Raw genomic sequence first — 12,736 nt, 5'->3', positions numbered from 1 at the left:
CACGTTTGTTTACAGACATGCTTACACAACAATAGAAGTAAGGGTGAAGTACGTGAAACCCAGGCACGTCGTGTAGAGCTTTGATTTTTTGTTTTTAAACTCTTTCAAATCTTGTGTACTGTGCAAGGAATGCTATAAGTCTTGTTTATGTTTGTTTATGTGCATGCTCCGTGCTTGACTGTGGGAAATCAGGAAATTAGACAATCAGAGCATAGTTTGTGTGAGCATCCTACAGGCAGTTGCATACCACCTGCACCCTGTGCATGCAGCACATGGTCAATAAAGAGCGAGTATGCACATGATCAGTATGTCATGGTCTTATGAATACTTTGAGATATACTTACCAAACGCACGACAATTGCATGTTTTCAGGAAGTCCATTAAGGCTCTCCTTTAGAGGCAGCCGTACGGGTCAACGCCGGTATCGGTGCAGGTGACTAAGGTATGCCATGGTTGGTAGAGTATTAATAAGGCCACCCTTATTTTAAATTTTTTTTTTTTTTTTTTATCCTGCTCCAACACATTGTCATTTCCAAGTTGTCACATGGATAAGGACCCCTCCGCATCCCTTCTTGATGTTTTGGTTTTCCTTCTCTAACTTGTTTTTTGACGTGCTGGCTGTTCCAATTAAATCAGGGGTCAGACGTGGCAGCAGGTGCGTCCCGTGCCCGGAACCCTAACCTGACAGCCCAACCGTAACCTGGTCCGTGTTTGGTACCACGTCCGGAACCGGTACTGCATCCGGAACTAGTACCGATCCGCATCCGGTACCGATCTGTATTTGGAACCAGGGTTAAAGTTAGGATTAGGAGAACAGGCGTTCGGACTCTACCCTCCATCAGAGGGCGGACTAAGTGCACACTCCATACAGCCCCCCCCAGGAGCAGGGCCTCAGGGCCACCCCCTCCCAGGAAGGTAAGAAAAAAAGTTTTGTAAGGGGACTATCCATTGGTTATGAGGGTTAAATTTAGTGCCTTATATGGTGAGGGTGCAATAAATTAGGTTTAGGGCCCACCCCCCTTGGGGTTAGGTTTAGGGGTTCTGGACAGAGTTAGGGTTAGAGGTAACCCCCTTGGTAGGAATGTTATTCCAGGGGGTAAAGGGCAGATTCTCATTGAGGCCCTGTAGGGAAAGTGTGTCCAGTTTTGTGATCCAGCCCTTCTCGGCTCTCTGCCTCTGAGCCTGAGTCCAATCTGGATTGCATTCCAGCACCGAGGCCTAGGCGGAATACCAACCATGGAACATCAAGTGCTGGATACTGGTGTGGTTCACGTCCCGGTTCCAGTTTTTGCCCTGGAGGTTGAGGAGCCTTGATTTAATTGGACCAGCCAGCACATCGAAAAACGACGAGTTGGGGACACCCAAAACGTCCTTGACCATGCGTAAAAATGTGACGACTTGGGAATGAGAATGTGTTGCCTGCTCTGTGCTTCTTTTATCCAATGTTACTCCAAAGTGAACTTCTGTTGAGACTGCTTGTTTTTGTTGATTTTTTAAGGTGGTCTCCTTTAGTCTTTGGTTTATTCCTGAGGGTCCCACACTAAATGACAGGGTGACATTTGTCAGCATTTTAGGAACGTTGAGTCATGGTGGTATGAAAGCAGTGGTACTGCTGAAAAATTCTGGTTCAAGGAGCACCTTGAATTGCCTGCATGTCTGAAAGGTGCAATAGACTACTATTAATGGTCTTGCCTTTAGTTTGTCTCCATGCATGTCCATGTTTTTCTACAGAAAACTTCAATTTTGATGATTTTTAAACGTGTATTGCAGTTTGATCATTTTCCTGAGTGTGGCCTGGCAACCATTTCTTTCACGTCACTTTTTTTCTGTAATGGGCTCCATAAAAGTTTTCACAGACTCTCTAATGTGTTAGTATTACCTTCACCAAGATACGACCTTTCAAGTGTAAATGTTTGGGAATGAAAGCTTAAATTTGATTCATTCATCGTTTTCAATGATAGAAATCCAAAAACAATTTTTTTCGAGGGTTACATATATCGCTGATGTTGCAGTTTTTAAAAACATGCGAAAATAACTTTTTTCTTAACTGTATTAGAAAAAGTAACCTTCAAACTCTAAGGTTTTTGCACACAGCTGCCCCTCTGTCCTTCTCTCTGTACGTCCGTTTCTCTTTGCCTCTCATTCGACCCCTGCTGTGTAAAGCCAGTCAGACATAAACAGTATTGTTTTACCCAGGTAGGGCTCACAGCAGGGTGGTGTTCGCCCCTCGCTTCATGCAGTCCACGGCTTTCCCTATGCCTCAGTCATATCCCTTCTCTATGCCTGGCTGCTTGCATACATATGAATGGCCTCCGTCTTTTACCCTTCATGCTTCTGGTCCCGACTGAAAGCAGCTCAGATCTTACATGACTTCCATGCGTGGAAGACACAAAGACAACAAGTCAAATTTTTGCACTGCAGTGTCAGTAAATGGACTGTAATGGCAAATTCTTTGTAGTGATTATAGGTATGATGATGCTTGAGTTGGGAGTGCTTCTTCCCTGTGGAGGGGGTTTGCTGAGTTGTACTAATCATGCTGCGGATGAATTCAGGGCATGTCGGGAAAACAGCATCTCGTGTTTTGGGGTCTTTTGAAAAAAAGAAAATCAAGCAAAATTTTCAAAGACTCGTACATGTTGCAGTGACATTGAAAAGCACATGATCCGACATCCCCTAAGCACAGTTTTTAAGCAGGGGTGTTAAATTTGACAAGAAAAAAAGCCCATTACACATTTTAATTTCATTAGCAGCTTCACTTGATGCCACTAGCTGCTGCAGAAGACAACAATATAGTTTCAAATACTCAATATTTCCTGATTTTGCAGTAATTTCCGGTAAATCAACTCTGATTTAATGCTGAGATAGAGCTAATATATATACATATATATATATAAAAGCGAAAATAGACTCATTTTTAGATAAACCTGCAGACAAGTTTTAATGTTTCATTTGCAAATTTATTTCCTCTTCCTGCCAACCTGTGGTGTGCAGTACATGTTTGCAAATGAGCATCTCCTGATAGCTCAAAGCTACGTCTTTATGACTTCCCCCTGTTTGATTATCCAGCAGCACTTCTAAGGAAATAAGCGGCCGTGCGGCTCCGGCTGTGTCACAGGATAAAGTGTTACTGAAATAAGCTGCAGTGTCCTTCCACAGCCATTGTGTGTCACACCAAGCTGCATCTCTCCCAATTTACAGCCTCTCTGGTCCAGGGAAGATACTTATTGATTTTCTATCACTGAGCCAGTGTACAGAGTAAATGGGAAGTGTGGGCCCTATTATTTCTGTCGGTTGATAAAACATAAGGCTAGGCCCCCATGTCTTTATTAGAAAGCCCCTTTGGCCATCAAATGCCCTTCAACCACAAAACTGCATTTGTAACCTTTATATCCATTAATGACATGCTTTGAAAATGAGTGTAATAGCACGAGTAATGAGGTTTTGCATCACAATGGCCTTGGATGCAAGCTGTATTTTTATGAATGCTTAATGCATGGAACCCTGCAGGCCAATATCCAGTCCAAAGAGGGTCATTTGTTCCCCTAAAGCAGGGGTGCCAAACTCAATCGGACAAGGGGCCAAAATCCAAAACACATCTTAGGTCACGGGCCGAGCAGGATAAACATTTATTCAACACTCTAAAAATACATTTTAAAAACTTTATAACACTAACTTTTGACATAATTATGAACTAGATCTATAGCATTACCTGTGATAATGCTAGTGTGAATGCTGTAAGCCGAATTTAGCTGCTGAAGATGCTAGTGCTGATAGCTGAAAATGCTAAAGTTAATAGTTGAAAACGCTGAAGCTGATAGCCAGCTAAAATATTAACTAAATGCCCCCGCCCCCCTCAAAAAACAACTGTTAGCATGTAGTTGAAAAAAATAGCTAAACTTTAACATATCCTTAAAAAACTGTTAAAGGCCTAAACTAGCCAAAACAGCTAGCATGCTATTATAACCAGCGCCAAAACAGCCTAAACTTAAGAAAAAAAGCCCAAATTAGCCAAAACAGCTACCATGTAGCTGAAATATTAGCTAAACTCCAAAATAGCCTAAAAATTCTTAGTAAATGCCAAAATAGTCCAAAAAACTAGCATGATGCCATTTTTTTAAACTTTAAAACCATAATTTTAAAAAATAATTATATATTTTAAAAAGGCAGGAATATTATTCCAGAATAAATCAACTTAAACCTTAAATAACTTTCAATTTTTAACTCTCCAAAAAGTATATATTTTGTCAAAATTATGCAAGTTAGAAATAAACGCAAGATTACATCGGGCCAATAATAACAATAAAATAAAATGAGCTGGAGGGCCGGATCCGGCCCCCGGCCCTTGACTTTGACACATTTGCCCTAAAGGAAGGTTACGTCCAGTCCTCCAGCAAAAAAAGAGCATAAAAGTGAGACAAATCCATTTGCAGGCAGCATGGTGTGATTGGACATACTTCCACATTTCAGGTTTGACCATGAATGGTTAAACGCTTCTGCTAGAAAGCCAGAGTAAACAGGATATCTATTGCTTTCCAAACAGGGAACATTCTTCAATTTCCACTGCAGGGTTTTACATGGCTAATTCCTCACAGCACAGCTTTTGTTTTTAAAACCTATTCATCTTTTTCATGCCTGGAAGTTGATATTGTAGGTGTTGTGTTGCTATTATTGTAATCGCCACAATGTAACAGGCTTCAAATAAAGGCAAGAGACAATATTCCTCCTACAGCCGAGTCTCAGTGCCAGTTGCCTGGCCTGCAGCTGCATCCAGCTCTGCAGTGTCCCTGAAATTTCTGCGCATTAATAACTGGAAGGACGAGCTAATCTGCACTGATTTGAAATAAGACCAAAACACTGTCTTTTCTAATCCTTGATTTTTTTTTAATTTTTTTTTATCATCAGTGGTGGTGAGGAACATTTTATCCATGCGGGAGCGAAAAAGAGAGGGAGTTATTTCATGCTTCACAGATTCCACTGTTTTTATGAAGATTTTTTTTTTATCCCAAGTCCTACTTTTGCACTTCAATTCATTGTGTAACTGAATTTTTAAAGACAATATGCCACAGCCAGAGTATTTCTTGAATCGCTAAGGTACTTTTCATAATTAGGGGTGTGTAGATGGCTGGTTCCTCTTTCTAGGGGTAAGTCATTTAACTTTGAGGCAGATAAAGCTCTGAATCTGTGAAAATTGGCGGCACAATTTCCTTAACCACATCTTCTTTCAGTCAATTGACAATTGGCAAACATGTGTGACACACAGGATCTAATAGGCTTCTGGGGAAAAACTACAAAAGTGCTCCAAGTGGATTTAAATCTCTAGAATACAGTTTTAAATGTTTGAAAATAATTTTTATGGCCAATGACTGCATGGAACATTTTTTTTTTCACAATTATCCTTTCTTACGGCACCTTAGAGCTAAAATTTTGCCCTTTGCACATAGGTACTCAAAAATTGAAATAATCCTAGCAAGTGCCATCGTCAAATAAAATGAAAAGGGCCAAAATCTCCTTTAGGGATCAAATTAAATAAATAAATAAATAAATAAATAAATCAAAATCCACTAGCAAAGTCAAATGATTAAGTTTAGAAATTATTGTGGCACAATCACATGACCTGTAGCTTGTCAAGCATGTTATGGCAAAGTGTGAAATTTGGCGATTATAACATTTTCCCACAATATGAAAAAAAAAAAAAAATTGTTGAGTGATCTTCACAATTTTCACACACACGCCACAAGTTTAAATCTACAACAACCACATTTTTGTATAATTGGATTTTGTCGAAAGTTTAAAAAAAGGAAAAGAGAAGTCATCTTTAACTTTTCCTTTTCTCCTCAAGGATCATTGGGAGGCTACTTGGGAAAAATGTAGCAATTAGAAGTTGCAGATTTTGAACGGCGATAGCGTTGTGTTTTAAAATGGTGTTCCATTAGTACTTGCACACTTTTACCAGAATATTGTGGAAATGAAAACAGGAACTGTTGGCTCAATTTGATGCCTAGTTATCCAATGACTGACATATCTTTATATGAATGTAAACTTCTGTTGATTGCATTACACATGCATTATTTTTGCTTTGATTGCTTGAAATAAGCCATTTCAAATAAAAAATCTAAAGCTGAACAAAACAATATAACATACAATATAAACCCAGTAGGAATGTGGCCGTGGTTAACAAAAAAACTCTGCTGCCAAGGAACTTCTAAAGCTGTGTGAGGACTTGGGAGTGAGAATGTGTTGGCCCGGTGGACAGCGTAGCGAGTTGGCAAGCTTCGCCACTCGTGTCCAGCAGAAGGGTTAAAGCTCAAACTGGGCTAAAGACTTATGGAAGTAACCTTTAAAAGGGCTGTCAGGTGCAGCTCCTGCTGCAGGACTGAAGAACAACGCACCAGGAGAGACTCTGATGATCTGGTGAACCCAGACATTTCCAACACCTCTATAGAGTTTTCCAAGACATAAAAAACCCAAGCTACTCGCTCAACATCATCAATGTTTTCCATGATGTGGCAACAAATGAAGTCCAGAAAAACGTTGGCGGTTGCTTTTTTTGACGCGCATCAAAAAAAGAGGCGCCAGAATTTGAAGCGTGAATGCAGCATTAGTCACCGCCAAATGATAGAAACAGTAAAAGGTTGTCAAGGAGATAAAACTAACAGAAAAGCCGCCCTTGAGCTTTTTTTCCTGAATTTGTCACGTGCTGCTTTAACCAGGGAGGCTGCGGGAGAGTTGGGATGTGCAGCAGCCAATCAGCCAGTTAGGTCGGGTCAAAGGGGGGCAACGGTTGCGGGTAGCGCCTGCGGGCTTCAAGCCACTCGTGGCTTTAATTTGGTATTGTATTACTAAACTGACATATTTGCAGTGGGTGCTCTGGCAGGACTGTAAATAGCAGAGCATCCTGAGGTCCCGTCCCTGTATGGAGTTTAAACGTATAAAAATGTGAGTTTCTGAGAGGAGAAACGTGAACTACAAGGCACATTGTTTATTTTGTACAGACTAAAAGCAAATGATCTGAGGCACAGTTCAGAGGAGTCAAGAAGAAAAACTCAGCAGCTGACACATATATTTTTTAATTTTTTTATGCTGTTGAGGCAAAGAAAAAAACACTCATTGATCTGCAGTGATCTAAGCGCTGAAAAACAGCGTGGGGTTTAACAAGGAGTAGGAAATTTACACGGTAAGCTTCAGCAACACAACAACCTGGGTCATCATAGGACTATGAATTACTAGAACACCTCTGTCCCAGAGGACCACTTGAAGCTCCCTCACTGTGAAATAATTGGGTTGCAACAGTGATACTGCTACTCCAGTTAGAGTGCAAAGGTGGCTTTTTCTGTGTTTTGTTGTAGCAATAGCGCATACGCGGTGGTGACTATTAATCAATGGTTGACGCGTGTAGCTGACGGCACAGGAAGCTGGATGTTGCTTGAACTCTGCACAACAAGATTTTTTGTTTTGCTTCACTGTCACTCCAAAAATGTTGCCAATCTTTTTTAAAAAAAAATATTGCGTCGTACGTTGGAAATACGAGTCAACATCAACAGAATGCAGCTGTCGGATTTGTGCCTCTGACTGCTGCCACATCTGCTGGACCGTCTGGATGCTGTTTACTTGTCGCAGGTTTTTCAGAAGCTGTATCATCTGCAGTGGGCAGATTTGGGGGCCCGTGGCAGGACCTGTGTCGTCTGTGACGAGGGACATCTCCCTTTGTTGTCTGAACCCCTCTAAACATGTTTCCCTGGAACAATAACCATGCCATCTGCAGCTTCCTGCTAGCACGTTGCTCCCTATTTGCATGTCAGCTTCTTTTTCTCTCCCAGTCTGCAGAGAGTCGCTGCGAATTACTGCAAAATAGATGTAATTGCCCTTATTCTCTATTTATATTGCTGTCTGGTGTGAATTTATATTTTTAAATAAGCTAAAATGCTGCGTTGAATCCTCACTATTATCTTCTTGGATTTGCCTTGAGCAGTTGGTAAAATTGAATATTAATGAAGGTCTGGCATACATTTTCTGCAAGTTTAATAAAGATATTTTAATTAAAAATCTAATTTCTTCTATGTGCATTTTTGATGGGGCAGAAGCGGATATTATTCATATTTTTCATAAGTTTTGGAATATCCAAAAAGCAAAAATATATATGAATATTTTAAACCTTCAGCAAATAAGTAAATACGTATAGGTTTTCTGGGCAGATGTACATTAGTTGAGCATATATTGTCAACTCAAACTGCATTCTTAGGCCCAATCTGAATTCTTCAATTCTCCCTACCCCTATATTTACCCCTCTAAACCGGGGTGTCAAACTCAATCGCACAGGAGGCCAAAATCCAAAACACATCTTTGGTTGTGGGCTAAACAGGATAAACATTTATTGAACACTCTAAAAGTAAATTTGTAAAACTTTAAAAACACAATTTTTTTTCACATTATAATGAATAGAAACTGGCAGGAATATTATTCTAGAATAAATCAACTTAAGCCCTAAATAACTTTAAATAATTTACTCTCTGTAATAATAGATTTAATCAAAATGATACAAGTTAAAAAAATGAGCAAGATCAATCAATCACTTTATTTATAAAGCACTTTTCATCAATTTTGATTAGATTAAAACATTAGTTAGAACTAGAGCTGTCAGGCGATTCAAATGTTTAATCGCGATTAATCGCATTGTCCGGAGTTAACTCGCGATTAATCGCAAATGTACATGTGGCCTTTTTTTAAGGAAAAAAAATGTGTGGTTCATGGAATTTAGTAGTTCTACGTTAATTATGAAAACAAGAATGGTAAAATGAATAGTTTTCATCAGAAATACTTTATTTTGTAACATTGTATTGAGATAAACCTTCTTAACAATAAAAGGCTGTAACATAAAATGCCTAACAAAAGCCCAAGTGCAAGTGAAGGGCATTTTAAATTCAAAACTTCAATCAACGTTCAGTAAAATAAAATAAAAAACATCAAAAATAAAATTTCCATAACACTTTCATGTTCATTTTTTTTCAGGACCAAATCTTTTCTTAATCTTCTGAACTGCAGTTATAAATGAAATAGAGATTTATCATTTCCAATGAATTTTTGTTTCTTAAAACCTTAAAGACTGAGAAAAGCGGGATACACTGTGGATAGTTTGACAGTCTGTTACTGCCGCCGCGTTCTCTGGCTGTAGCTCGATGCAGCGACGTGTCCAGCGGAGCTCATCATGAATATGCCGGCAGACAGACCGCTATGCTGGGGCTGGATCACGCTTAAACCTCCAGAACATTTAAAACGTCCCCCGGTGCGCTTGCTGTCCGGAACGTCGGGGGTCCGCAGCTCTCGGGATTCGAGCCGGTGCGCGAACCGGAGCCGAGTTAGAGTGCAGGAGCTCTCCAGGTCCTAGCACCGGCCGGTTTTAGCCCGCGCGTGCGGTATGGAAAGGCACGTTTGAGAAAGTCCGCGATTAATGCGTCAAAAAAATTGTCGGCGTCAAGCACACGTCAGATTAATGTGTTTTTAACGCGAAAAATCTGACAGCCCTAGTTAGAACAATATAAATTACATAAGAATATAAAAGAAATGAATGCCACACTGTGGCTAAAATCTGATGAGGGACTTCATGCAATTAAAAGATTAACAAGGAAAAAAAAATTGGACCTTTAACCAAAATTGATTTAAAAAAATTATCTAAAGGCCTGAATATATTTACCTGGCGGGCCGGATCTGGCCCCCGGGCCTTGACTTTGACTTGTTCTCTAAATGGAAAGTTATGGCAAAACAGCATCTCCGAAATCTAACGTTACTATCTGCTGGTCAACTATGTTAGCGCGAAGCTTCCTGCACTTGAATATACATAACAACAGCGGTTTTGTAACTTTAAGAAGGTCGTGCTAAAACAAAAAGTCATTACTTACATTTAAATGTAAACTTCTGTGCTTCGGAGCACACCCACATGCTGAAAAGCGCTTCTGCCCCGCAGCACAGCGCGAAGCAGAACCCCCTCACAACAGTAAATGCCTGGAGGGTTGGTCCTTAAAGGGGCCACACCATGATTTTCTTAAGCCTTTCAGAGTAAACTACAGCCAAATATATGGTCATATATGATCTTTGGAACACAAAAAAAAACACATTATTAATGGAATATTAGTTATTTATGTGAGGTTTTTTCCTACCCAGAAGTGAAACGACGATTTGACTCCTGAGGTTCCACCTACCACCTGCGTGTGGGTGCCGCCCATTTCATGACGTCATCCTAGAGCCGGCAGCGCGTCTTTGTTTTTCCCACGAAAATAAACAGTATACATACGACATTGCTCATCTAAAATGAAGGTCTTTGCTGATCACCGCTTACTCCGTGGAGAAATTGAGTGTTGGTGTTAGTCCGGGGGTGGTGCGGGCAGAGCAGTGTTGTCTCACTCTGCATATGAGGACCCGCTCGTTTTCGTGGATGTATGGGAGGGGCTGCTGTTGAGAGCACAGGTCAAAATACCGCTTTGGGGTTCTCTATAGTGAGGAATGAACAGTATAATACACTTAAAAGCTCAAAGAGTTGTTTTTTCATGGTATGGACCCTTTAAAAATCGTTTTTGGACACCCGTTATTCTACAAATGCCCCTTTGACTTTAGGTTCTAGGATTACAACATAGATTTCTGTGGTGGTGACAAGTATAAGTATAGTAAAACAGGACAATTTCAGGAAAGGTTTCTCAAGTTTTTCTATTTTTGGATACATCCATCACTGTCACGTTGATTTGCTTGTGTCTTAACAATCTAGCAAAATCTGGTATTACAAGACATTAGACAGCTAATCAACACTGACATGACTACTTTGCTCAATTAGGCCACACTCCCTGTATGACACATTTCTCTGCTGAGATCCTGTCACGCTTGCCACAAGTATTAGACATACACATACATGTCCACCGCCAAATTTAATGGAATCAGAAGGCACTCGTGTTGTGTTTATATCACTGTGTGGTAAAACTTGATCAGACATTGTCATTTTTTTCATGTTTTTGTTTGATTTTTAGTGCAAAAATGAACCCCATTTCTTCTTCTTCTCTCTTGGAAAAAAAATGTGACAGAAGCAATAATATCTGTGAACTAATCAACCCCCATTGGGGTGAACACGCCGATCCTGACTGGCTTCCACATTTCAGTTTGCAGCCATTCAGAGATGATTGCCTGTAGAGTTGCATTCCTTAACTCTGTTCTTCTGCACCACAGGTACCTCGGTTACCACGGTAACAGCCACAGATGCTGATGATCCGGTGTACGGGAACAGTGCTAAACTGGTCTACAGCATACTGCAGGGGCAGCCATATTTCTCTGTTGATCCGAACTCTGGTAAGTTCAGTTCTTTTCATCTTTAATGGCAAAACCTCAATAATTATTGTAAATGAAAAATCACAACTCAGAATGTGCAGCATGAAAGGTTGATGCTGCGTCAAATGGTTCAATGCAAATATGCTACACCCAAAGCTCCCCCTAATTACCTTGACTTTTAAACAGGGAGACAAAAAGGAAGACACCTCAATGGAGTGGGCAAAGCTCTTTGTGCTGTTATTCATTGTTTGACATGGCCTCACTGAGATCTGTGAGAGATCGAAATGTTGCTTCGTTATTTTAATGGGAGCTTTTAATACACTGCGCTGGCCCTTTGTCAGTTTCCAACAAATGGGGAGCGTAATATCTTGTGAAATATAATGAATGAAAGTCACACCCATAATGGGACAAAAAGGAAAGAAATGGGCTTTCAAAGTAAGACAGTGATTACATCTAGGGATTATTTCAAAAGCTTTTTCCTTCTAGACAGGGCCAGACACGTCATGATGGACCTTTTAGTATTTAAACATTGTCCTTATTCATTAAGTACTTCCACCAAGATAAATGAGTTTATAATGTCATTTCAGGTCAAATGTGAGCCATCTGGATTTGACCGACTCTCTAGATAAGTAACTTCAATTGACAGTTGTGATAACTTTAAATTAGACGCTTCAAAGTTAGAGTAAAGGAAGAAACACGCTTTTTAAATGTTCCTTATCAGCTTTAGGTACTACTCTGAAGTTTAAAGACTTAAGTTTTCTGGATGATAACTTTTGTGAAGCAGCCCGGCTGTCCACTATTAGTGACTTCTATAGTTCTGATCAAGTTCACTGCATTAGGACACCAACAGTGCATTTAAAAAGACAAAACAAGCTGAAATCAAAGACCAGACGGTCCATTTAGACCGACCTTTAGGGGGAATTAGGATCCCATTATTATTCTTAATAGGTATTAGTGATCCTAATCATTGAGCCTCAACTTCCTGCTTGGTCCACAGCAGCTGGAGTCAGAATCAGCACTCACATTTCCCACTGAGGTGCTTTTAGTTCTCAGGCTGGAGAAAAATAGAGTGCAGGGTCAACAAGATCTGTGCATGTTGGGTTTTACAGACAGCAATGTCAAACGTTTAGGGTCTCATTTACCCCAATGGTCTGCATTCCTACTCTTATCGTTCATTGCAAGCTTGTCGATGTGGTGAATAAAAGAGTTGGGAATGGGTGACTTTGAAAGACGGTTATGATTTTAATGAGATTCTTGAAGTAAAAACTCCTTAACAATGGGGAAAACTAGTAGATAGCCCCTATAGTTACCTGTTGGTAAAGTAGATGCATTTTAGTTCTGCTAGAGGACATATTTTACTCAACTTCCTATTTTTTTTTTTAGCACAAATAAAAGAAACATACATGCTAATATGGACATGGTATACAAAGAA

At 40.1% G+C, this 12,736-nt stretch overlaps 1 protein-coding gene across 3 annotated transcripts in view; it reads left to right on the top strand.

Moving 5' to 3' along the window:
- Positions 1 to 12,736, top strand: part of cdh8 (cadherin 8) — a 150,214-nt gene that overhangs the window by 84,307 nt on the left and 53,171 nt on the right. For all 3 annotated transcript variants that reach the window (XM_024295500.2, XM_024295497.2, XM_024295498.2), the window contains exon 4: positions 11,206 to 11,325. In XM_024295500.2, coding sequence (XP_024151268.1) covers positions 11,206 to 11,325 — 120 coding nt within the window. The remainder of the gene's footprint in view (positions 1 to 11,205; positions 11,326 to 12,736) is intronic.

Source organism: Oryzias melastigma, linkage group LG3 (genome assembly GCF_002922805.2).
Source record: "Oryzias melastigma strain HK-1 linkage group LG3, ASM292280v2, whole genome shotgun sequence".
Classification (NCBI taxonomy): domain Eukaryota; kingdom Metazoa; phylum Chordata; class Actinopteri; order Beloniformes; family Adrianichthyidae; genus Oryzias; species Oryzias melastigma.
This window is presented reverse-complemented; position numbering and strand designations above follow the sequence as displayed.